Source organism: Pinus tabuliformis, chromosome 1_1 (assembly GCF_031772625.1).
Source record: "Pinus tabuliformis cultivar Carrire ecotype Pingquan chromosome 1_1, CPIR1, whole genome shotgun sequence".
Taxonomy (NCBI): Eukaryota; Viridiplantae; Streptophyta; class Pinopsida; order Pinales; family Pinaceae; genus Pinus; species Pinus tabuliformis.
In genome coordinates, this window is record NC_142297.1 from 652,741,068 (window position 1) to 652,767,901 (window position 26,834).

Sequence of the window (26,834 nt, forward strand, 5' to 3'; positions counted from 1 at the left end):
GTAGAGAAAATGGTATACATAAACAATTTACAGCAAGGTACACCCCACAGCAAAATGGAGTTGCTGAAAGGAAGAACAGGACCATCATGGATATGGCGAGGAGCATGTTGAAGGCAAAGCATTTGCTAAATGACTATTGGGCTGAAGCTGTAAATTGTGCAGTGTATATTTTGAATAGGTGTCCTACAAAAGCAGTGTTGAACAAAGTGCCGGAAGAGGCATGGAGTGGGAGAAAGCAAGGTGTCACCCACATGAGAGTTTTTGGATGTGTGGCCTATGCACACATACCAGATCAGCTAAGGAGGAAGTTGGATAGCAAAGGGGAGAAATGCATCTTCATTGGATACAGTGAAGAATCCAAGGCATACAGGTTGTATATCCCATCTACCAAGAAGTTTTTCATCAGCAGAGATGTTCAATTCATTGAAGAGGAAGCTTGGGATGGAAGCATAGAGAAAACAGTGAATGTTAAAAACTGTTTGTCTCATGATGAAGATGATGAGGAGGTGGCTGAAATGCATCCCCAAACAGCAGCGCCAACACAAGGACAGCAAGGGACACCATTGAGGATAAATGAAAGTGCTTCTCCAAGCACACCACAAGGAGGAAATTCAAGTGCGTCTTCAAGCACTTGCACACCAAATGAAAGAGGTAAGAAGTTTAGAAATCTAAGTGACATTTATGATGAAGGAATGAATTCCTTATTTGCCTTGTATTGTCATGTTGATGATCCTATTCATTTCGAGGATGCAATCAAAGATAAGAAATGGATAGAAGCTATGGATGAGGAAATGAATGCCATAGAGAGAAACAAAACATGGGATTTGGTTGAGCTACCAAAAGGCAAAGAAGTCATTGGAGTGAAATGGGTCTATAAGACCAAGAGTAACGCTGAAGGCAAGATAGAAAGGCACAAGGCAAGGCTGGTTGTCAAAGGGTACAAACAGCAGTATGGGAGAGATTATGAGGAGACTTTCGCACCGGTTGCAAGAATGGAAACCGTGAGAGCAGTGCTGTCCATAGCAGCTCAAAACAAATGGAAAGTCTACCAAATGGATGTGAAGTCAGCATTCCTAAATGGAGTGTTAAAGGAAGAGGTTTATGTTGAACAACCTCTAGGCTATGAGAAGAAAGGTGAAGAGCACAAAGTGTGCAAATTGAATAAGGCTCTTTATGGGCTGAAGCAAGCGCCAAGAGCATGGTACAGCAAGATAGATTCTTATCTATTGGATAATGAATTCGACAAGTGTGAAGGAGAACCCACCGTCTACATCAAAGAAAAAGATGGTAAAATTTTGATTGTTGTCTTGTATGTTGATGATGTGATTTTCACAGGTAATGATGATCAGCTCATTAAGAATTTTAAATCAGTCATGAAAGAGGAATTTGAAATGACTGACATGGGTTTCTTGAGATACTTCTTAGGCATAGAAGTAGATCAAAATGAAAAATGAATTTTTATCTCACAAGCTAGATATGTAAATCAAGTATTGGGCAGATTTAACATGCAAGAATGCAAGGCAGCGATCACTCCCACAGTAATGGGATTAAAACTCAGCAGAGAGGACAATAGCATGGATTTTGATCCTAGTTTGTACAAGAGTATTGTTGGCAGCCTTATGTATTTAACAGCTACTAGGCCTGACATTATGTATGCTGTTAGTTTAATTTCCAGATTTATGGAGAGGCCAAAGGAGGCACATTGGCAGGTAGCAAAAAGAATTTTAAGGTATGTCAAAGGTACCAAAATGTTTGGCATATTATATAGTGTCTCAGAACATTCAGATTTGGTTGGATACACTGATAGTGATTGGGCTGGAAGTGTAGATGATCAGAAAAGCACTTCCGGTTATGTTTTTCATATGGGTTCAGGAGCCATTTCATGGGCTTCTAAGAAGCAGTCCATTGTAGCATTGTCTACAGCAGAGGCTGAATATGTGGCAGCTACACCAGCAACATGTCAAGCAGTGTGGATGAGAAGAATGTTGAGGAGCTTAGGCCAAGAGCAAGCAAAGGCAACAGTGATTTTTTGTGACAATAGCTCAGCTATTGCATTGTCAAAGAATTCAGTGTTTCATAAGAGAACGAAACACATTGATACAAGGTTTCACTACATCACAGAATTGGTGAACAATGAAGAAATTGTCCTAGAACATTGCAGGACTCAAAAACAGGTAGCAGACATTTTGACAAAGCCTTTGGATCAGAAAAGCTTTGAATTTTTGAGGAAGTGTCTCGGTATGACCGAATGTTCAGCAGTTGAAATTAAAGGGGAGTGTTGAATATGTAATTTAAACTGCGCTGACGTACAACGCTCAAAAACCGCTCAGCAAAACCATAAACCATTTTATGCATATCAGACCGCTTTTGCGTGAAAGTGGTTTCCGTATTTTTGACTCCGATAAAATTTGGTGCAGACGCGTGGCTCTCCCCATACGTCATCATCTCTGACATATCGGGACGTAATGTTCAGTTAAGTAATGTCTCCCGATATTCTCCTCCACCGTCCGATTTACTTCATCAACTTCCACCGTCGATTGCCTGAAGCTGCATACGGGCCTGCATCAAGTTAATGTTGCGTGGAGTAAAAGATTTTGGGTTGACCCCCGTAAAACAATATAATTAATATGCCCGTAGATGAAAGTTTTAAATTCTAATTTTTTTTTATATGTCAAAGGTATGGTGCATTTAAAGAAAGGCATGGTCTGGTCAGTGTGTTAAAAATATTTACCGCACGTAAAATGTAATTGTTTTTTTTGTTTTGTTTTTTCAAAAAAAATGAAAAGGGGTCGTGTGTTGTAATATGTTTTCATGTGATGTGTTGACCAATAGTAATATGTGAGAGCTCGGGGGCAGCAAAAGAGGATAGAGAGAATTTGCACAGCAGTGCATGAAGAAAAGAACAGAGAGGAGCGCATTTGTTTAGTAAGCCTGTGTAAGTTTTTTTTACAGCGGTATGTGTAAAAAATTAGTTTTACAGCAGTAATGTAAAAAGGGATTTACAGCAATAAACCCAGCTCAGTAAATTCTCATGTGGAGACAGAGTAAATGTTTTTTGTTAAATGTATTTTTGTGGTGAATCCCTCTCAGCGAAGAGGATGAATATGTATCAGCCATATATTTTAATGAATAGAAATGTTTTTATGGTGGTGAAATGTAATTTTTTTTTTAAAGCTTCCCTGTGCACAAAAAGATTATGGAAGGAAAGAGAGCATTGCCTCTGTGTGTTTGAATTTTTGTTTTTGGAATTTTATCAGAAAATCCCTAACATTAAGAATGAATAGAAATTCAAAAGTATTAAACCGTTTACAAAGGTTTGAAGGATTGCATAAGCACTTACAGATGGCGATTTCTCAAGCAAATCATTGATCTGCTTGGTCTCCTCATGCCAACGTCGACGTGGCGTAAATCTGTTAGCCTTATTTCTTCCATAATTTCGCAGGACTTCATTCATTTCTATTTTAGTGGTCACCTTCAATAGACATCTGTTCTCTAGCTTCTCAAGTCCTTCCATGCAGAGTATCCTTGTTGCGCTATCTCTGTCTTCACCTTCACCTATGAAGAAGCAAGCAACATCTAAGAATATTTGCTGTTCCTCTTCATTTAGTGAATCATAACAAATGTTAAGCTTTTTCTGGATAAGTAGTTTGCAGTTGTGTCGAAGTTGATTCAATTGCTCTTCCCAGCCAGATCTATCTTTTCCTCTCAGACTCGCCCCTAGCTCTTTCAACAGTTCTGGCAAACCATCGCAGGCCGTTACGAACTCAAGTACCAGAGATTCAAAAAGCGGATAATCAGAAGGGTGTCGTGGAAACGGGCGATCGAACTCATAGGAGAGTAAAAGGTTCTGGAAATCTTGTATATTTAGTCCAAGTAGATGATAGATTGACGGGTGTGGTGGATACTGGAGATTGAAGGCAAAGGAGAGTAAAAGCTTTCGGGAGTCTTCTCTATTTAGTCCGGCTAGATGATAAATTGATGAATCTACGATACCGAACCTATTGAGGACATCCTTGTGACGAGAGGTAACCAAAATCAAGCTGTTTGGGTGAAGGATTGGCATCAATGCATAAAGTTGATCCACATGATCAACATCATCTAATATTACGAGAGCCTGACACCATTGGAGATGCTGTTTGAGTATCTCTTTACCTTCTTCGACACTCTCAATTTCTTTACTAGGACTATGTTCCAAGTCCTTAATGATCTTACTTTGCAAATATTTTAGAGCATATTTAGCATAGTTTCTCACATTAAAGAAATAGGAGGATTTACTGTAATTTGATCTCTGCCACTTGAAAATTTCTTTTGCCAGCGCTGTTTTCCCAATTCTGACACCACCAAGAATTCCCACAACCTTGGCCTTTACACGCTTTTCCTCTTGCAGCGATAGCACCGCCTTCTCGAAATCTTCGAATTTTTCCAGCAGCCCAATATAAAAGTCTTCCGCGGGGACGACTTCGGACCGTTTTGAAACATCGTTTACAACACTTTTCACAGCTCTTTGCACTTCAGAGCTTATCATGCGTTCCGATGGTTTTGGAATATATTTCAACACCCTTTCGACAATCTTATCCATAAGCTCCTGCTTGAGCTCCTCCCTGAATATTCCGTTAGAAAAGAGTAAAGCCGATTTAATAAGCAGTGAGAATTACCTACTCTAATGACATGTATTCCAGCAAATTGAAAACAGCACTTCAGGGATGGGAAAGGTCTGAGGTTATATCCATTGCAGATCCAGTTAACGGGTTTGGAGTAAAGTAAACTACACATATTGGATGAATAGCAAAATTAATAGTTAAGTATTAGATACCTCGAATTTGCAATGACACAAGGATGCTGTTGGAAAAGATGATAAGAATTCTTACCGGGTCAGCATGAATTCATCTGATTTTGGGACATTGGCAAGAGCGCCTATCCATTTCTCAATAGTTTGTGTCTCGTGTCGCTGTTTCAATAGGTGGTGGGAGTACAGGGTTTCAATGTAAACTCCATCCAGATCGGAAGGTTCCACTTCATAGAAAACGGGTAAAATGGTACCCGTGGCCTTTGTCACTAGGAAAAGTTCATCCATGCACCAGGAAGATTCCGGAAATCTAGGAGAAAATATAACTATATTGACATACGCGAATTGAATAGGCACCTCTATTTGAGTTTCAATCTTGAGTGCCCCCACCAATTCCCGGTTGTCCAGAAAGACTCGTAATCCATGGCAAACAAGGCGATCGTAGAGAGGCTGGGCGAATTTCTCCTTCGTGTCTGGCCCGCGATGACTCAAGAAAACATGCTAATCGCGAGGAGGACAGGTTTCGAAGACGCTGTCCACGACTTTACCCAAGAGCACCTCCTGGCCCCTACACGCAGAGTGTAAAATAAGCAGTGAGAAACGCTTATATGTATTAAGTCACAATGGTGAGAAACCGCTGCCAATCGATCAAATTGAAAACGATCATTAAGGATTTGAATGGTAGGAAATGCCCACCCATTGCTCTCCGCTGGAAACCACTTATATTGGAAACATCGCACAGAGCGTCTCTCCAAGCCTCAATAATTTGCGAGCCATATCGTCCTTTCTCCTCATGGGCACGCAGCGATTGAGCATATGGTCCCTTGTCATCTTTGCTCGTAAACCTGAGATGAAACGGTTCGACTTTATAAAAAACGGGGAGAATAGGCGCCTCCGACTTTGTCATCTTGACGAGCGTATCCATGGACCATTTCCATTGAGCATAGTTTGGAGAAAATATGGCGATCTGAAGAGAGGCTAGTGAAATGGCATCTCTCATTCGAGATTGAAACTCCTCTTCATCGCTGAAGTCCAGCTCATCCAGAAAAACATGCAATCCACGGTGAATAAGACGACTGCAGAGAGCGATGGCGAAGTCTCTAGTTTCATCCTCAAAATGGTTGACAAATATGTCATAATGGACATAAGAAGTCGACGCCGACGCACAACAAGAGGCCGTGGAGGAGGAAGCAATGTCAGGGTGACGAGGGGTGGCTGTTACTTCTGCCATAGAAATTGGAAAGAATAGATGGATAGAAGAAAAATTGAAATGATAATGCGCAGCTGTGTACTTAGATCGCTGGAGGAATGCGTTGTAGGCAACAACAGATCTCTGGCCAAAATGATTATTCGCAGGCGTGTAGTTAGACCGCTGGAGGAATGTGTTGCAGGCCTGTAGAGAATATCTCTGGCGAAACTGATGATGTGCAGTAGCGTGGATAGATGGCCGGAAGTGTTCTAGGAGATTGCATTAATCTCTGGCAAAGGGGTTAGCTGTATTGGGTAGCTGTCACGTTTGTTCTAATGGGCGTCTTTATGCGTTGGGTGGGGCAGTTGTCACATCTGTTCTACTGGGCGTGCTTTATGCGTTGCATGCGTGCTCTATGCGTTGGATTTAAATGATAAACATCCCAATACGCAGAACAATAAAGACTCCGTTTAATGGTATTTTCATGACGGGATTCCTAAGATGGTGACACGCATGATGGGCAGAACATAAAAAATAGAGAGGTAGAATTATTTACTCAGGCGCCAGGGGTTTAAGCTTCTGTGTCATGTATTCTTTTTTCAAATGTATTTGGCGTTGAATAAAAATAAATGTTTGAGAAAATTTCACATGTAAATGATTAAGTTAGTTATCATAAATTTTTGACTTGTTGAAATATAGGTTTAATGCAGAGGAAGCCAATGAAACTTAAATATTTAAGTTATTTAACCTGGTTTATTTATTTATTAAAGTATAGGTTTAAGGGAAAGGAAGTCAAAGGTCATTACCCAAATTTAAAAATTTGCCATTTTTCCAGATTTTGGTTGAATAACTATAATTGTTTTTTATTTTTCTCTAAAGAAATTAATATAATTTTTTTCCCTCAAGAATTTAAAAATTTGTCAATTTTTTCCAGATTTTGTTGAATAACTATAATTGTTTTTTATTTTTCTCTAAAGAAATTAATATAATTTTTTTCCCTCAAGAAATCTATATAAAAGTAAGTTGTTATTCATTCCAACTTCATTTTTTTTTTTTTTTTTCCGAAGGTGGTAAAACCTATCAACTCAGGTGTCAAACCAACAGTGAGGACAGCCATCTCTGGCTGCTATCCGCGAATGTTGGGTTTGACTCATCACTGTTAAATAGGAAAACCACGCCACCTGGCATAACCCTGCTGGTGGTCCGTAATCGGGAGCAGGCTCTCACTCCTGCCAGATGCCTCTGGGTCTTGGGCCGTTAACCTGTTTCCTTACGTCCGAGGAAGACGAGCTCTTAGCCAAGCAGAAGCAGTTTTACGGCATACTCCAGGCCGAATTCATTCCAACTTCATTAATAAATCATTTTATTTGAAATTATTTTTCATTGTTTTTTTAATTTGTACAAATATTTTGTAAATTTTTTATTACCCAATAAAGTATAGTTTGTTTTTTGGATTTCCTATTAATTTGTTTTTTACCAAATATTTTTTCACTTATTTATAGTATAATATTAAGAATTCAATATAGTGTATTGTGAAAACCCCCAATACTTAATTCAAAAGAGTGAAGGGAACTCTACCTGAATGGTTCATGAGGCAAAATACTTGCTAAGGTTTTGCAAATGGGGTAGCAAGCTAAGTGGGCTTGATTGTGGGGAAAACTCCCACGAAGTCTTGTTACCAGGTGCAAGCCCCAAAAGTGATGATTGATGCTATGCCATTTATTTCATTAGTTTCAATCCCACTTCCCCTGTGAGTATCCCGATGCAATGAGTGCTAAGTGGACTATTCAAAAATCATGAGAAATTAGTCAGTTACTACTACCTCTAATGAAAATGGTCATAGATGAGTGACTTACTTAATGTAGTTGAATCCCAAAAAATGATATCTATGTGCTAAGTGGACTATTCAAAAATCACTAGAAAATGCAATGAGTGCTAACTGGACTATTAAAAAATCATGAGAAATTAGTCAGTTACCACTACCTCTCATGGAAATGGTCATAGATGAATGACTTACTTAATGCAGTTGAATCCCAAAAAATGATATCTATGTGCTAAGTGGACTATTAAAAAATCATGAGAAATTAGTCACTTATGACAACCTCTCATGGAAATGGTCATAGATGAATGACTTACTTAATGCAGTTATATCCCAAAAAATGCATTGAGAAAACCCCCAATGCTTAATTCATTTTTTGTTAAATGGTCATAGATGAATGACTTACTTAATGCAGTTACATCTACACCGGGAAAACCCATTTTTTGTTAAATGGTCATAGATGAATGACTTACTTAATGCAGTTACATCTACACCGGGAAAACCCCCAATGCGCAATTCAATTCTTGTTATTTATTATTAGTATTTAAATTTATTTATTTGTAAAGTGATTGGTTGAGGTCTTTAATAACTTTCATTTTTCTATTAGTTACCAATTTTTTTTTTTTTTTTTTTTTCTTTTTATTCAACTTTTTTTTTTTTTTTTTTTCTATTATTACTATTTTCATGAATTATAATGTTTTTCTCCACTTTTTCAATTTAAGATGAGAAATTTTTGAAAGGGAAAAAAAAAAGAAATTCTAATAATTTTTATTTAATTTTTTTATTTTTTAATTTGACTTATATTGTCTTTTTTACTGTCTTTTTTCCTCTATTTTAAATTCCAATTTCATTAATTATAGTTTTTTTTTTTCTAGTTAATTTTTAATTTGACCTTTTTTTTAGGTCAACTTTCTACTATAATTTTCTTTACAGCATGCAACAACTATACAATAAAACTCCCATTTAAATGAATATAATTAAATTAGTAAAAAACAAACGAAAGTTTTATCGATATATAGTTACTAATTTTTAGGATGAGTATTTATTTCCTAACTTTATTGAATTTGTTTTATTTAGGCATAGTTTTTATAATACCTATCTCCAGGTATATAAAGAATTCAAGAAATGGACCTTATTACAAGAAATTGAATCAAGAATTCAAGAAATTGATCTTCTTGAATGATCCACACTTAAATAAGAACACAACATTATAGATATAACCATAAATACAGAGATGCATCATAAATAACACTTCATTTCGTTAATATCAAATACTGAAATATGCTTACAAACAGAATGGAAATAAGACTAGCTCAAGCGATGGTAGCTTATCTCTGAGAAGAGATGTGGCAGCTACATGCCTCTGAACTATGTTACAATGAGGCTCATAGGCCTATTTATCATTGAGAAAATATGGAAAACCCTAAACATCCAAAAAACTAACCGTAGGAGATGAAGCGCCAAACTATGGGCCCAGTTTGAGTAAATTGGTACATTAACTTTCCAGCGTTGTAACTTTGGCATACGACCTTTGTTTGATGCGCACAATGCCTCGTCAGAAATATCTATCCTACGACTACAAATTTTGAGTGTCCAAAATTGATTAAAGCCCCATGTCAACCTCGATTTTACCAAAAAAATGTCGTTTAAAGCCTCAAAACGGTTTCGAAAGTTCAAGACTCGAAAAAATTCCAAAAATAGTAAATGTGCCACAATTAAGGAAACTAAAAAACTTAAAGAGATAGTGGTGGGGGTCTAAGTGGAATAGGTGGGTGGCCACCAACATCCACCTAGATCAGTTCTCCCCCCTTAGGAAGCAATGTTCCCCATTGTGTTGAGTGCCTCCATGAAATGGGGAAACTTCTACTAAACTTGGTCCTTGGTGAGCCATTTTCCTTGGTGTAGGAGTTGGCCAACTTTGACAATCCGATATAGTTGGATCTTCTGTTAGCGATTGTTCTTGACCTGTGTATCCATAATCCGATTACTTGTGTCTTATTCCATGCAGTATGGGTTTAACTATATTCGTGTGAGTTGTTCTGCAATGTCTGATGTGTCCAATAATGGTGGGAAGTATGGTCGAAGGTAGTCCACATTGAACACTAGGTCCAGGCCATTGAAGGGGGAATGTTGAACTCAAAATCATTGTCTCCCACAACCATGGTAATAGCGTAAGGACCATATCAGGGTGGTATGAGCTTTTGATGGGCTCTGGTAAGGCGTTCTTTCTACAAATGCAACCAAACATTGTCTCCCACCTGAAACTTGTGTGGCACCCAATGTTGATCATGTAGTCGCTTGTGCTTGGAATTTGACTTCTCCAAGACGTCATGAACTTGATGGTGGATGTGTTGGATGCATTAAATAAATCTAGTCAATTTATCAACCTAAGCTTTTGATGGGCTTTGGTAAAGCATTCTTTCTACAAATGCAACCAAACATTGTCTCCCACCTGAAACTTGTGTGGCACCCAATGTTGATCATGTAGTCACTTTTACTTGGCATTTGACTTCTCCAAGACGTCGTGAACTTGATGGTGGATGTGCTGGATGCATTCAATAAATCTGGTCATTTTATCAACCTTAGATAATACATGTGTGGATTATGTCTATGTAATCGTATAAGGCAAGGAAACATCAATCAAACACAATGGTTGAAATCCTAGACCCACTTGAAAAGGATTGCGACCAATTGAGCTATGGAGAGCTATATTATAACTGTGTTGCACATAAGGAAGACTCTCATCCTAGGTTCGTGGATTCTTGGAGTTGTACATGTGGAGTATGTGCACTATCATCCTATTGATGACTTCTGTCTGGTCATCAGTCTAGGGATGGAAAGAAATTGACTTTGTGAGGTTGGTGTCTAATAGTGTCCTGAGGCTTGACCAGAATGTGTTTAGGAACCTACTATAATGATCTAATATAGTGGTCTACGGGATCCCAAAATGTACCCATACTCATTCAAAGAATAGTTTAGCAGTTTTCTCTGCTCTAATACTCCTCTTACAGGCCACCAATATAGCCATCTTAGAAAATCTATCCACGACCACAAATACATATTCATTACCATGCTTGGTAGTAGGGAGGCCAAACATATAGTCCATGAAGATGGATTCCCACGATTGTATTGGAGTAGGAAAATGAGTGTACATGCCTTAATTCTTGATGGTTAACTTGGCGATGCAATAGGTAGTGTAGGATCTTATATATTTCCCAACATCTAGTCGGAGTTTGGGCCAATAAAATTACTCTTGTAGTATAGCCACAATTTTCTCCAAACAAAAGTGTCCTGTGACCTGACTGTAGTGCACCTCCCAAATCATCTTGGCACACTCACTTGAAGGAACATAAAGGTGTCCCAGGTAGCACAATAATGCATCCTGAAGGTGGAAATTAGGAACATATGGTATGTGGAGATGAACTCTGGATCATTTTTGTATAGTTGCAGCCATCCAAAGGTCTCATGGCCAAAAGAGTTGAGAATAATAGTCAGTGCTGTAACCGGGGGTCGATTGAGGCAGTCTGCAACATTATTGGTGTTTCCCCTTTTGTATTTAATGTTCTAGTGGAATTGTTGCATATATGTAAACCACTTCTGATGGCGATCATTTTGTAACTTCCCTTGTGTCTGTATAAACTGAAGTGGTTGGTGATTGGTGTGGATGACCGTCTGGTTCCCCAGAATGTAATGCTTCCATTGCTGGCAAGGCTTCACGATGGAATAAATTTATTTATCATAGGTGGGGTACTTCCGAATTGTATCGAAAAGTGTCTCACTATGATACACTGTTGGATGCCCATGCTGGCTGAGGACTACACCAATAACATAGTTTGAGGTGCTTGTCTAGATTTCAAATGATTGTTGCAGGTCTAGCAGTGTGAGTACCGGTGCAGAGCAGAGTCGGTGCTTCAAGTCAACGAATGTCTTATGTTGCGACAAGGACTGGTCAGGAAATTTTTTCTTTCACCCCGCCCTTAGTAATCTGACTCAAAGGCCAAGTGATATGAGAGAATCCAAACCTGGACCTCCGATAAAAATTTGCAAGGTCCAAAAAGATGCCAAGCTCTGTTAGAGTGGTTAGGGCTGGCCAATCCTGAATGCCTTGGATCTTAGTTGGATCCATATGTATACCACGCTCATCTATGATGTAACCCAAATATTGGACCTGGATCATGCCAAAGGTGCATTTCTCCAAGTTGGAACGCAGTTTGTTTTGCCGAAAGGTTTGAAGGACCTATCAAATGCGTTGCAAGTGTTCTTCCCAACTCTTGCTGAAGATACAGATGTCGTCCAGATAAGAAACCATGAATGAGTTGGTGAAGTGTTGTAAGACGTCATTTATTAGCCTCATAAAAGTAGCAGGGACATTTGTCAACCCAAAGAGCATAACCAACTATTCAAAAATTCCTTCCTTGGATTTAAAGGCGGTCTTTCATAAATTTGTGGGCTCTATTGGAACCTAGTGATAGCTAGAATTCAGATCGATCTTATTGAAATACTTAGCCCCCTTGAGTTGGTCTAGAAGGTCATCAATTAGTGGGATTAGATACCTATTCCTGACAGTGATTTTGTTTAGTGCCTGATAATCAATGCAGAGCCTCTAAGTCCCATCCTTATTCTGTGAAAATACAAACGGGCTCCCACAAGGCAAGGAACTTTGTTGGATGTGCCCATTTTGCAGCAAATCCTAGACTTTCCACTTGATCTGCTCATTTTCCATAATGGAGCGGTGATATATTGGCATGTTGGATAAAGGTTCTTCAGCATTCAGATTGACCGAATGCTTGACCTGACAGTGCAAGGATACCCATGTGGGCGAGGTGAAGATATCCTTGTATTCTTCCATGACTATGTCCACCTGCTTCTGCTGCATAGAGGAACCCTTCCCAGGGGCCATGGATGTGGCTACAACCTTCAGAGTGAACAAAAAAGAAACCAAATTTCCTAGTCTGGGAGATGATCTTACTGGGTTGCTTAGTAGAGATTAAAGAGATTGTAGTAGGTGGGGCTACCTCTGGTATGCTATATAACTTACTAGCAAATAAATAATAATAGAGCGGAGTCTAGAATCATATAGATCATGTAGCTTCAACAAGTATGGCTGTCCTAATAATACATCACAAACTTCAAGAGGAGCAACATCACACAATACCTCATCCATGAATGGCTTGGTGTTGTAGACACTGTTGGATGACACATAGATCTCTTCCTTGGTGAAGCTACCTGATGGTTTATGACTGCAAATGTGTTGTAGTTGGTAAGCACAACCGCTTCATGACCTCTGCTAAAATAAAGTTATTTTAGCTCCCACTGCCAATAATGAACTATAACGTAGGATCCTTCACTGACATCTTTGAGTGGATTAGATGTTCTTCCTCCTCTGGATCTTTAGGCTCAATCTTCTGGATCTTGGCGGTGGCCACAGTGGCACTTGGCTCTACGTTAATGATATGCTTCCCTTTATCATTCCCATTTTCGAGTTCTAACTCAGAGTCAGTTAATGCATCTGACTCGGAAGCCTTCCACTCTACCACTAGTGACTGCGTGGCCCGAAACTCACTTGTGTTGTGAGTGGAGCTGTTATGGAACTCACACCACTTTCTTGTCTCCTTCTTTATCTTCATGGTGTTGTTCTTTTCTTTTGGCTTCAATGGGTTATCCTAGGTCACCCCACTTTGGCTTTTCCTTTTCCTCTACGGTTTAGGGGCACCTTTCCCTTGCTTCGGATTCTCAAATCCAAAGTTTCACTTTTTTTGTTTAAACTTCTGCTCAATCTTGACAGCATATCGGTATGTCGTGCTGAGCGAGGAGATGTCTAGGAACTCCATCTCATCATAGATGTACCTGTGTAGGCATGCACAGTACTTGAGTACCAAATGTTTCTCAAAATCCTTGACACCCAACTTCGTGCGAAGGGTATGAAAAACATTAGTTAACTTTGACATGTCTTGGTCCCTTCCCTACCGCAGCGTGGTCCACTTTATGTATTTATCCTCATAGCTCTCGACAAGATAGTACTGCTCCTTAATGGCATCTCAGAACAAATTCCAAGTGGGTGCGACTGAAAATAGTGAGGGTGTACTTTCATCCTTCTTCTCACAGTAGGTTTCCACCAATCCTTGATGTGGGGGGCAGCTTTGAGAAGTGCAAAAGTAATATTTTCCCAGCTGGAAAAATCATGAAAAAAATGCCCTTCTACAAGATTTAACCATTTATCTATGATGCCTGCACCTATGTAATCCTCAAATATGGGAAAGTTAACTTGTACCTTAAAGGGCATGGCACTTTTAAGGTAGTTGTTGGAAGGATAACCGTCACCCTTAGGTAGCCACTGAAGGATATGGGCAAGGTTGTCCATCATTGCGTTCCTCTATCTCTCAAGGGCTTCTTCGAGAAATATTTTGAAAGGATCTCCTACCCCCTCATCTTTCTTCTCTTCTGCCGTGGGAGGCTGTCGATATTTGCGAGGCTGGTCTTGCAAAGATTCGACCAGTTTGAGCCCTAACTCCTTATATCCCGACCTTGTTGGGGGCATGCAAATAAAAATAGAGAAAGGGAAGACCACTCTAATACCACTGATCCAAACTTAAAAAAGAATGCAAAAAATTACAGATATAACCATAAATACAGAGATGGAAAAAAATAACACTTCATTTCATTAATATCAAATACTGAAATATGCTTACAAATAGAATGGAAATAAGTCTAACTCAGGCGATGGTAGCTTATCTCTGAGAGGAGATGTGGAAGCTACCTTCATTTGAACTATATTATAATGAGGTTGAATGGCCTATTTATTATTGCAAAACAATAAAAAAAACTAAACATCCAAAAACCTAGCTCTAGGGAGATGAAACACGAAAACTATGGGCCTTGTTTGTGTAAATTCGTACATCAACTTCCGAGGGTCGTAACTTTCGCATACGATCTCCGTTTGACACGCACAATACCTTGCTAGAAATATCAATCCAAGGACTACATCTCCTACATAGCTAAAAAGTGGCCAAGATCCATGTTGGCCCTAATTTTCCCAAAAAACACTGTTTAGGGCCTTAAACAACGCCAGAAGTTCAGGATCCAGAAAACTGCCAAAAATAGTAAATTGTGCCACAGTTAAGGAAACTAAAAAATTGAAAGAGACAATGGCAGGGGTCAAGGTGGAATAGGCAGGTGGCCACCAACATCCATCTAGATCATTGAATGAAGAATTCAAGTTTCTTTTTTTGTGATTAATGTTTGAGCATATCTAATTTTGCAGGTCAAAGGAGGATTTGAAACTCCAATGCAATGCATTGGAGCTCTTCATTTCATTTTAGGGATTCAAATTCTACAATGCAAAGGTTGGGGTATGGGATCCAAAATAATTCTACAAATATGGATATTACCGGGATCTTGCTTTGAATTTCCATATTTTTCTTCAAGTCGCTGCAAAATGAGAGATTGCTCAACATTTATTGAGAGATTAGTCTTCAATTTCTCATCTATTTCAATTGCTTTTCTTTTTAAGTTGTTTTACCTTATTTCCTCAAACCAAATGCAAAAGATTGGTCTGGATTACCATTCAAAAAGTTAATGTGTGAATTTCATTAAAGATGTTTAATTTACTACAACTTTATTCTTGGTTTTATTCACAGTGAATGTGTCAAATTCAACCAATTTAATACTAAATCACAAATCATAGACACATGTATAATATTTGAAAATGGGTAATGATATATTTGATTTTCATAATGAATTCTTTAGTTTTAACAATATGAAATATTTTAGGAACTAAGTATTTTGATTATAAACTAAGTGTTTTAATATCTATCTATAGCTACTAGTGATTTAAATTATATAAATGTGTTAGTTATATATTAGTTAAATTAATAGTAAAACAAGTGTTGTTATGTATTATTCACAAATATTAATTAACTGGTCTTTACAATTTAATTTTAAAATTAATTTAATACTAAATCAAAAATTATAAATCATGCCAACTCCATTTTCCTCTACAAAAGAAAGCAATCATGTTTAAAGCAGGAAGCCATTTGAGAGATACCAATACAAGTTTTGTTCCATATTGTCTTACCTTCACTGCCACAAACACAATTGCATTCAACTCTATATCAATCATGTACAATGCTCATGAACTTTGTAGTAGAAAAAATGTTAGGCAAATAAATTTCTTAGAATTGACATCTAATTTACTTGAAACTAAGTTTCTCCATATCAATTTGAAAAAAACACTGCCAAAGAAATAAAGTTTCATTACTGCCAATGATATAAAGTTCTCACCAAAAAATGCTATTTTAGCACAACATTTTCACTTTCATTTCTATTTTTTAATGAAAGCTTTAATTGATCAAATCACAATTGTCAACAATTCATACTCTAAGTAGCTATATTTAAACTAGCGACAGGTACTAGCTACTACGTAGCACTTGTTTATCTCAATTCCACTAATAAATTCATTTTTCTACCCTTCTTCTTCATTGTTTTTTTTTTCTCGGTAAAAACTAGCTAAGCTTTATATTATATGTACAAGAAAATTTTACACACAGAAAGACATGCCTTCCAGGGCCTGCAGTAGCACCCTGGGAATCTTGACTATAGACCTAAAAGCTCCCTCGCAGGGGCAGCTTCGCCAAAACAACCCAGAACTTTCCATGACAACAAAAGCTCCCACACAGGGGCAGCACCGGACCGAATTCTCAAAACAGTAGCAGAATCTATCAGAATCCCTGAGGAGCAACATTGTATAGACCAGACACATGACTGCCCACGCAGGGGCTTACTGCTAAGATTGACTGACCCATATACCGGACAGATGTAAGCATGACAGAGTCACGAGTGTCAGCTGTCAGCTTAGACCACCCAGAATTGAGACTTGACCATAGACTCGACAGAATTAAACAAGGCAGAGATACAAGTATCAATTGCCAGCAAACATAACCGAATAACAAAATCAAAATACCCGCAGCTGCATTAGTCCTGGAGACGGGCTGAAGATGGAAGGAGGGCCGCGAGATGTGCATCCGCCTCTTCACAGAGGCTCTCGTCTTCGACCACGTACGCCCAACCGTCACCTTCTGCACGTCCTTCCCACATTTTCTTCCATTTCTCCTCGTCAACGCCTGGAGGGGCTGGCCCCAATGGAGGAAAGAGGTCTTGCGTGCTTTTTTCCCCCATGCTTCCAGCTTCAGACGTTGGAGGCACCATGGCAGTGACCTTTTCCGCAGCTGCTTCTTCTCCAGTCTCAATTTCCTTTCCAGAGCCTTCCAGTGGCTTCTCCAGCGTGCCCTGAGGGTTTTCATCCCCACTTCCTTCCGGAATTTTGGTGAATAGGACTGAAATGTGGGCATTAACTCCTGCGTTGTCCTCAGAGCTTCGCAGGGTGAATACCACAGAGCCGAAGGAAGGAAGCTCCGGCTTCCCTTCGCTGGAACTCCCGACCTCCACGAATTGTCTAATGGGGAGCTGGGTCGCCCGGGCTCGCCTATGACAATAACAGCAGCAGCAGTGGTGATGCTCATCTGCTGCAGGGGTTCGTGAGGAGGACCCTCTCGATGGACCCCTTCTGCTGGGCTGTCGCTCTCGTATTTTAACCATGGTGTATCTGATGCCTCCTTTGTATGCCTGAGGGTAAGCTTGAAATCGGTAGCAATGCCAATTCCTTCCCAATTCGCTCTCTGGTGCACAACACTCAGCTTGAATTCCTCCACTTGGTACCAGACTATTCCATTTCCCGAATTGTCGCTGCGAATTTGCCAATTGCCCTCTCCTTCCAGACCAGCGGCAAGGATGGCAATAGAGACAGGCTTCCAAGCCGCGGGGTGGTGAAAACTTCCTCGGCCTAAACTCTCTGTGCTTCCGCACCCACCAACTCTCAGCAAACCAGAATTCCTTGCCCGACCCATCAAGCTCGTCATATGCTGCTTCATTCCCTCGTTGCAGGCGCTCAATAACTGCGCTCTGCTCCTCCATCTACCTCTCCTCTCAGCCATCAATTGCATTAACTGTGGAAGGGGCTTACTTACCATATGACGGCTTTCTCCGGGGAGCCGTGGAGTTAACACGGGGCAGCCCATGCTGGGCATGTGGCTCGCCCGTCCTCATCATTCCGACACCCGCATCCGGGGCCTTCTTCTTCATTGTTCTTTTCATATGTATATATTATTAGAATTTTTAATGTGTTGTGCTTTGAAAATTAAAATTAAGAAATATAAATAAAATTTTATGATTTGAAAATTAAAATTAAGAAATATAATTAATATTTTGTTGATTTTGTTATCTCATTTATTTAAGTTTGATTTTTTTTAATACTGACAATTATAGTGTCAGAAAAATATTTGTAATGAACATGTTTAAAATGCTAACCACAGGAGTGTCAGTGTTACTGAAGTTTTGAAAATTAAAAAAATGCTCTAACAATGAGAGTGTTATCAGGTGTTTGGAAAAAAAAAAAAGGAAAATGCATTGACAATGGAAGTAGCAATGCATTTTTATAAAAATGGTGAGTTAAAACTCTATTCTTTCCTGTACAACATAGTAATTTTGGGCACCCTTTCCAAACAAATGAGAATGAATTTTTCAAAACTGAAAGAGGTTTTTGTTCACAATGAACCCATTAAAAAAAAAAAAACTATCACATTTTTGTATTTTTGAAGGGATCACTAGACCCTATTTTTTACTATTTCATGAGGAAAAAGCTCGTCAATAGTTGCTGACTTGGATGCCACCTCACCAAATTTGACTCGCTGATCCTTATCTCTAGCCATGGCTCTAACAACAACACGACATTTAGATGCAGATAGGTTTGGAAAGTTTCATATGCATGTACCTAAGAGATTTATACTTACATTATTGGATTACTATAATTATTTTGAGCTACAAACCTGTTTCAATTGTTGTATTGTTTATATAAGCAAAGTTTGCAGAAGAAGAAAGGGTTGGTGTTTATTTGAGATTTAGCATCCTTGTGTATTTTGAGTAGATCATTAATGAGAACAACCTATATGAGCATTTGTAGAAATTTTTGTGTCGTATTTCCCTATCTGTTTTTGCTTTGTTTTATAGTTCCTCATGTCCGATAAAAATAGTATGAGATTGGGATTCATATTTTATGTTCCTTTTTCTTTATTTATCAGGCATTAATAATTTTTATTCACTTAACCCTTACACTAATTTCCTTAATTTCCTCTAAATCACTTAATTGTCAAAGGATTTATTGTTACCCTACTTTTGTGTTTTTCTCATCGAAATTGTGTTTGTATAACACCTGATTGGGTTAGACTCCATGCCCAATGGTGGAACTTTCACATCGCCCAACCAAATTTCAATCATTTTCGATAAATCTGGCCATAGGACTCAATTGCAAATGTTCTACTACAGTGACCTTGAGTAGTTGAGTTTTTAGGGAGATCCCACTCTAGGTTGAAGGGTCAGCTTTCAACCTCAAAGAGGTTCGAGGTTACCTTAGAGGTTTTACATCAACCAGGTTTCCTCTAAGAGATAACATTTTGGCGCCTTCGTTGGGGAGCGAAAGGCATATTTTTCCCAAACGATTTTATTGTTTAAGATCAGATCTCTGAGGGAAAAGAGAGATTTGTATATTAGTTTTGGCTACACGGTGTTTGCTTTGGCGACTCCATTTTCAAGGATCCAGAATTAGAAGCTTCCATGGAGACTCCATTTTCAGAAGGATTCATAGCTCAAATGTTTCAATGGTTATTTCACTAGGCAAATGAAGAACTCAGACACTGCTACTACTATTTTAAGGTATGCAAGTTTAGATTTTACAATTATTCCTAGTTTTCCTAATCATCTACCCAAAATGAATATTTTTTGAGAAATGGACCAAAATTTAGTGGTGATGATTTCAGCCTAACTTTGAAACATATCGCAAATTTTTGTGACTTTACCCTTCTCCTTAAAGTCAAGTGTGAAGATGTATACATGAGAATATTATATGATTCATTCCAAGGGAATTGAAAATTTTGGATTGAATGTTTGTTTGTGAAGTCCATAACATCCATAACAAGATTTTGGGTTATCTTCTTGGAAAAATGGATGGAGATTTTTTTTTGGGTAGTAGATCATGTTTCCATTCAAGGTTTTAGAGAATGGAATGATGGGTATAATGATGGTGAAGTGGATAAAAGAAAATTGCATTTTTGTCCTCTTATTTAAAGTCATGCAAATGTAGCTCAGAAGAAAAGATTCATTTCTTAGAAGAGTATTCCAAGGAAATTCAGATAGAGCTTGTAATCTTAGAGGATCAACAAATTTTTCCATATCAAGATCATTCCTTTGGAATTTATTCTCAACAACAACGAAAATACATATTGCTTCCCTCTGTTATTGAGAGTGGAGAATTTTCTGTTTTGGATTATGAATTTGAAATAGAAAACATGTATGAAAAGTTAAACCGTCATAATCAATTTATAGAATACATTGAAGATCAAGAAAGATATGGGACCTATGAATTTGATGATCCTGTAGCCGTTTATATTCAAGAGTTTTTTAGTATAAATTTTCAACCATGGTTTCACTGTGAAGATCAAGTTTATTCTGAACTATCATTATATTGTAAAGTTTTTATTTTAATCAACTATAATCAAGGAGTCTGGTTTTCAAAATAGATGTTAGATTGGTTGCATTGGAATTTTCATATAACTTGAAGAAAGATAAATTTAGCTGGTTAGAATAGGAACAATGTACATAAATAAGCTCACAAGACAGAACATCCTTTCATTTTGGCATTTCAGTTTTTAGTTTTTAGCAATTGGTGTTCAGGTTGAAACCAGAGTTCGAGTGTGGATTCGATTGTAATAAACAATTTTCAGCTTTCACATTGCAGTATAGTTTTTAGTTGGTTAGGTTCAGTTTCAATTGAGGATTGGACTAAGTTAGAGAGAAGTTCACAGAGTACAATATAGCTTTTAGGTAAGAAGTTGGAAGTAACCCAATGGATTAGGTCTCTGATCTATAGGGTTCTCGCTGACATCCATGATCGACAACATCCTCATGAAGCCAACTATTATCACATTTCTTTAAGTTTGAAATCTTTTAGTGCTGACAATTATAGTGTTAGCGAAATATTTTTAATAACGGGTTTAAAACACTATTTTTAATAAACGGGTTTAAAATGCTGATAACAGAGGTGTCAACATTGTTGAAGTTTTGAAAACTTAAAAAATGCATTGATAATGGGAGTGTCAGCGTTATCGTGTATTTGAAAATAAAAAAAGGAAAATGCACTAAAAACGGGAGTAACAATGCATTTCTATAAAAATGGTCACTTAAAACATGTTTTTTTCCTGTACAACACAATAATATTGGGCACGCTTTCCAAACAAAAGAGAATGAAGTTTTCAAAACCAAAAGTGGGTTTTGTCTACGAAAGATCTATTTAAAAAAACCTCTCTATGTTTTCTAACATCTATCACAGTTTAAGATTTTAGATGGGATAATTGGACCCTATTTTTCAAGAGTTCATGAGGAAAAAACTCATGGACAATTGTTAACTTGGATGCCACCTCATCAAATTCGACTTGTTGATCCTTATCTCCAGCCATGAATCCAACAAAAACATGATCTTTAGATGTGTAGATAGGTTTGGAAAGTTTCATATGCATGTACCTAAAAGATTTATACTTCTATTATTGGATTATTGTAATTATTTTTTAGCTAGAAACCTGTTTAAGTTATTGTATTATTTATATAAGAAAATATTGTAGAAGAAGAAAGGGTTCGTATTTATTTGAGATTTAGCATCCTTGTGTATTTTGTGCATATCATTAATGAAAACAATGTTTATAAGCATTTGCATAAATTCTTGTGATGTATTATAGGCACTAATAGATATCTCTGGCCTAAATGATTATGCGCAAGCGTGTAGTAAAATCACTAGAGGAATGTGTTGCGGGCCTATAGAGATCTGTAGAAAAAATGATGATGTGCAATAGTGTGGATAGATCGTTGGAAGTATTCTAGGTGTCTGCATTAATCTTTGGAAAAGGTGTTAGAAGTATTGGGCAACTGTCACATTTAATCTAATGGGTGTCTTTATGCATTGGATGGGAAACTATCACATTTGTTCTAATGGGAATGCTTTATGCATTGCATGTGTAATGTTGGATTTAAATGATACACATACGACTATACAGAACAATAAAGAGTCAGTAGGAGAGTAAAAGGTTCTGGAAATCTTGTATATTTAGTCCAAGTAGATGATAAATTGACGGTTGTCGTAGATACGGGAGATTGAAGGCATAGAAGAGTAAAATATTTCGAGAGTCTTCTCCATTTAGTTTGGCTAGATGATAAATTGATGAATTTGGGATTTTGAATCTATTGAGGAAATCCTTGGCATTAGAGGTAACCAAAATCAAGTTGTTTGGGTGAAGGATTGGCATCAATGCATAAATTTGATCCACATGATAAACACCATCTAATATTACGAGAGCTGGACAAGATCAGAGATGTTGTTCGAGTATCTGTTTACCTTCTTCGACACTCTCAATTCCTTTACTAGGACTATGTTTCAAGTCCTTAATGATCTTACTTTTACAAATATTTTAGAATATCATTATCATAGCTTCTCACAAAGAAGAGGATTCTTTGTAATTTGATCTCTTACAAAAAATTTCTTTCGCCAGCACTGTTTTCCCAATTCCGACAATACCCAAAATTCCCACAACCTTGGCCTCTACATGCTTTTCCTCTTGCTGCGATAGCACCGCCTTCTCGAAATCTTCTAATTTTTCCCTCAGCCAAAAATAAAAGTCTTCCACAAGGATGACTTCGGATCGTTTTGAAACATCGTTTAAAACACTTTTCATCGCTCTTTTCTCTTCGGAGCTTATCATGAATTCTGATGGTTTTTGAATATATTTTCACACCCTTTCGACAATATTATCCATAAGCTCCTCCTTGACCTCCTCCCTTAATATTACATTAGGAAAGAGTAGAACCAATTTAATAAGCAGTGAGAAATACCTACTCTAATGACATGTATTCCAACAAATTGAAAACAACACTTGAGGAATGGGAAAGGTCTGAGCTTATTTCCATTGCAAATTCAGATAACGGGATTGGAGTAAATTAAACTACACATATTGGATGAATAGAAAAATTAATAATTAAGTATTAGATACCTGGAATTGGCAATCACACAAGGATGATCTTGGAAAAGATGATAAGAATTCTTACCCGGCCAGCATGAATTCATCTGATTTTGGGACATTGGCAAGATGTTAAGTTATGGTATGTTCTATGCTTCTAACAGTTTACTTCTTTTTCTTATTATATTCCATAGATTAGCAATCACATGTACATAAAGTAAAGCGTAGATAGAACATTAAACGATCGACAGAAAACAAGCCAAGACAAGAGACACAAGATGTGGCGGCTAGCCAGGGACAAACCCCACAATGTGTGGGGAAACCCTTTGATCAAGTATTCTTTTGTCTTCAATAATTCAACAGAGAGAAATAGTACAATAAATCTGATTCATATCAGCAGTAGCAAACCCTAGATCAACAACTTCAGCGTTAGCGGCTTCATTATAAAACTAGGGAAGACGATATCTCACAAACCGACCGTCGGATTGACTTCATTCCACCACCAAAAGTTTTATCTTCTAGAGGAGGTTTAGATGAGCCTACAACGCAGTTCAGATGAGGAGATCTTCTAGGCAACATAGGTCAATCTTTACTTCTGCAGTTGCAGCTTCAGTTTTGGAAGTTTCCAGCTTCAAACTAGGGCAGTCGATATCTTGCAAACCGTTCGTCAGATTGACTTCATTCCACCACCAAAAGTTGCGGCTTTCTAAGGAGGTTCAAATGAACCTAGAATGTAGTTCCAAAGAGGATATCTTCTAGGTCATGCAAGTCAATCTTTACTTCTGCACTTGCAACTTCAATTTCAGCAGCTTCTGGCTTCACATGTGTGAGAGAGAGACCCACTTCAGCGCAGTAGAGAAGAGACTCATTTCTGCACAATAGAGAGAGAGAGAGATGTGATGAGATGAGTGAGTCCAAATGAGGAAAATTCCTCTTATATTTATACACAACGTTGGTGGGTGAATAGATGTGACTGTTGGGCTTCTGAGCCTACATGAGTTGTAGGTCGGCTTGATAATAATTCCATAATCAAAATAAATTCATATCTCCATGAATACTTATCGGAATTGGATGATATTTATATTAATCCTACACCTCTAAATGAGAGGAATATAATAAAAATATTATCAACCATGGATAAGATGACCCACATGAAGTTTTGCCCTGGTTACCAATTTTAACACTCCCTCTCAGCTAGGGAGAACTTCATCTGCAATCTGTCTATCGGTCATTACTATTCATCCATCAAATGCACTACCCTGTACAGTCTGACCCTTGCCCTGCTTTGCTCAATTCTTCCTGTTCTGCTTTGTCTTGTTCTGCCCTGCACTGATCTGTACTGTTTTGCTCTGTTTTGCTCTGCTCTTTCATTGTTCTGTTCTGCTCTGCTTTTGTTCGAATTATGAAGAAGAAGAAATGATCAAGGATGTATCATATTGACTCAAAGTCAATCTTAGAGTATGTACCACTGGTCCCAGACCAGTCTCAACCAACCTGAAGTCAGTGTCATTGTGAGTACAAACCCACTGTTCCTAAACCAGTATCATCCTCCACTGACTCAAAGTCAGTCTCAGAGTGCGTACCACTGGTCCCAGACCAGTCTCAGCTGACCCGAAGTCAGCTTCATAGTAAGTACCACTCCTACCACTGGTCCTAGACCAGTATCACAGTCTCAGAGAGTGTACCACTAGTCCCAGACCAGTCTCAACCGACCCGAAGTCAGCATCATAGTATGTACCACTCTCACTGGTCCCAGACCAGTACTGCACTGACACAAAGTCAGTCTCGGAGTATGTACCACTGGTCCCAGACTAGTCTCAACCAACCCGAAGTCAGCGTCATAGTATGGTACAACTCCTACCACTGGTCCCAAACCCGTATCGCAGTCTCAGAGAGTGTACCACTGGTCCCAAACCAGTCTCAACCGACCCAAAGTCAGTGTCATAGTATGTACCACTCTCACTGGTCCCAGACTAGTACTGCATTAACACGAAGTCAATCGGAGTATGTACCACTGGTCCCAGACCAGTCTCAACTGAACCAAAGTCAGTGTCATAGTATGGTACAACTCCTACCACTGGTCCCAGACCAGTATCGCAGTCTTAGAGAGTGTACCATTGGTCCTAGACCAGTCTCAACCGACCCGAAGTCAGTGTCATAGTATGTACCACTCTCACTGGTCCCAAACCAATACTGCACTGACACGAAGTCAGTCTCAGAGTATGTACCACTAGTCCCAAACCAGTCTCAACCAACCCAAAGTTAGTGCCATAGTATGGTACAACTCCTACCATTGGTCCTAGACCAGTATCACTGATCCCAGATCAATGGAGGTCATCCTAGTGTAGGGAGTACGGTAGATACAATGATGTGTCCATCGGTACTACTATGGTCCCTAACTTCATTTCCCTGCTCATTTGATCAGATGAGAGGTACTTCCCATGAGTCCTAGACTGCATGGGTAGAAAGCCTCGACAAGAGAACTAATCAATCCTATCCTCATAGGAGAACACATCAATCCTGCTACAATCGCCATGGAGAACACATCAATCCAGGCCTCAAAGGAGAACACATCAATCCTGCTACACAGGAGAGCGAATCATCATGTTCCACAAGAGAGTGAATCATCTTGTCCACAAGAGAGCGAATCATCTTATTCCAGTGTGCACCACCGGGGGAGGGTGAGTCACCCTGTGGTCGTATGTTGTTCCAATAAGAACCGCAAGCCCTCAGAGCTCCTAGAGCTCAATGTATGCAACATGCAAGACCCTTGTACAAGGGTTTCTTGCCGACTCCAAGTCGTTTGGGAAAATCACAAATTAGATCTTTCCTTGGGGCTTTGACAAGGTGTATCAACCTGTACATCATCTTAATGCGATGGAGCCTCCTTGTTCATCAACTTACCATATCCCAGATGATGTTTATCTGTTGGAGCAATCGATGAATACGGGATTCCTCAATAATTGAATCCCACCTCTAGTTGTTATAGAGAATCACAATGGTATCCAATGTAAATCCAAACAGCTCACTGAAGAGCTTTTGCAACCAGACTGCCTCACACGAGGTCATGCTAGCAAAAATATATCCTGCTTCAGCGGTGCTCAAAGTCACCGACTTCTGCTTCCTGCTCATCCAGGATATTGAAGCAGATCCCAAGGTGAAATAGAACTCGGAAGTGCTCTTATAGTCCACCACACTTCCTGCCCAATCAACATCAGTATATCCAAGTAGTCTCACATCTCTGACAGTGTATCTTAACCCATTGTGCCACGAAGATATCTCAGAAGATTCTTGGCATCAATCCAGTGAGGCTCAACCAAATATGAGCTCACAATGCTAACTGCAAAACATATGTTCGGATGGAGGTTCACCAAGAACATCAATGCGAATGAGTTTATGAAACTCAGAGGCATTTCCCAAATCTAGTCCAACATCACTACCATATAACTTCTAAAAGTTAAGATCCTCAAGGTAGTCACAGGCTTGCAGTCCATCATACCAAATCTTTCCAATATCTTTACCACATATTTTCCTTGAGATAGGAAAATTTCCCTTGGCTTCTGCCACACTTCAAGTTCTTGGTCCTTCATTTCAAATTCAGAAGCCATCTCCCTCTTACATTTGTGAATGAGAGGGTTTGCACCTTAGAAAGAGGTCATCCACATATAGTACCAGTATGAGAGGCTTGTCATCTTCAACCTTAAAGTAAAGGTTAGGATCGACTTCACTTCTAGTGAATCCCAACTTCATCAAGTAGCTGTCGATCCTCTCATACCATGCTCGGGGTGCTTGCTTCAACCCATAGAGAGCCTTCTTCAACTTCCATACATGAGATTTTCAATCATAAATTCAAATCCTTGAGGTTGCTCCATGTAGACCTCTTCTTTGATCGAGCCGTGTAAGAACAAAGTCTTGACATCCATCTGATGT

General features: G+C 38.7%; 2 protein-coding genes across 2 annotated transcripts; both read right to left on the reverse strand.

Moving 5' to 3' along the window:
• Positions 1–3,253: 3,253 nt before the first annotated feature.
• Positions 3,254–5,074, reverse strand: LOC149215081 (disease resistance protein L6-like). Its single transcript, XM_089389613.1, has 2 exons — positions 4,869–5,074; positions 3,254–4,601 (listed from the first exon to the last, which is right to left on the reverse strand). Exons 1-2 carry the CDS (start codon positions 5,072–5,074, stop codon positions 3,254–3,256), a joined length of 1,554 nt encoding a protein of 517 aa, XP_089245739.1.
• Positions 5,075–5,399: 325 nt separating this feature from the next.
• LOC149215082 (toll/interleukin-1 receptor-like protein) lies at positions 5,400–6,017 on the reverse strand. Its single transcript, XM_089389614.1, has one exon. It carries the CDS (start codon positions 6,015–6,017, stop codon positions 5,400–5,402), a length of 618 nt encoding a protein of 205 aa, XP_089245740.1.
• Between the last annotated feature and the right edge of the window lie 20,817 nt (positions 6,018–26,834).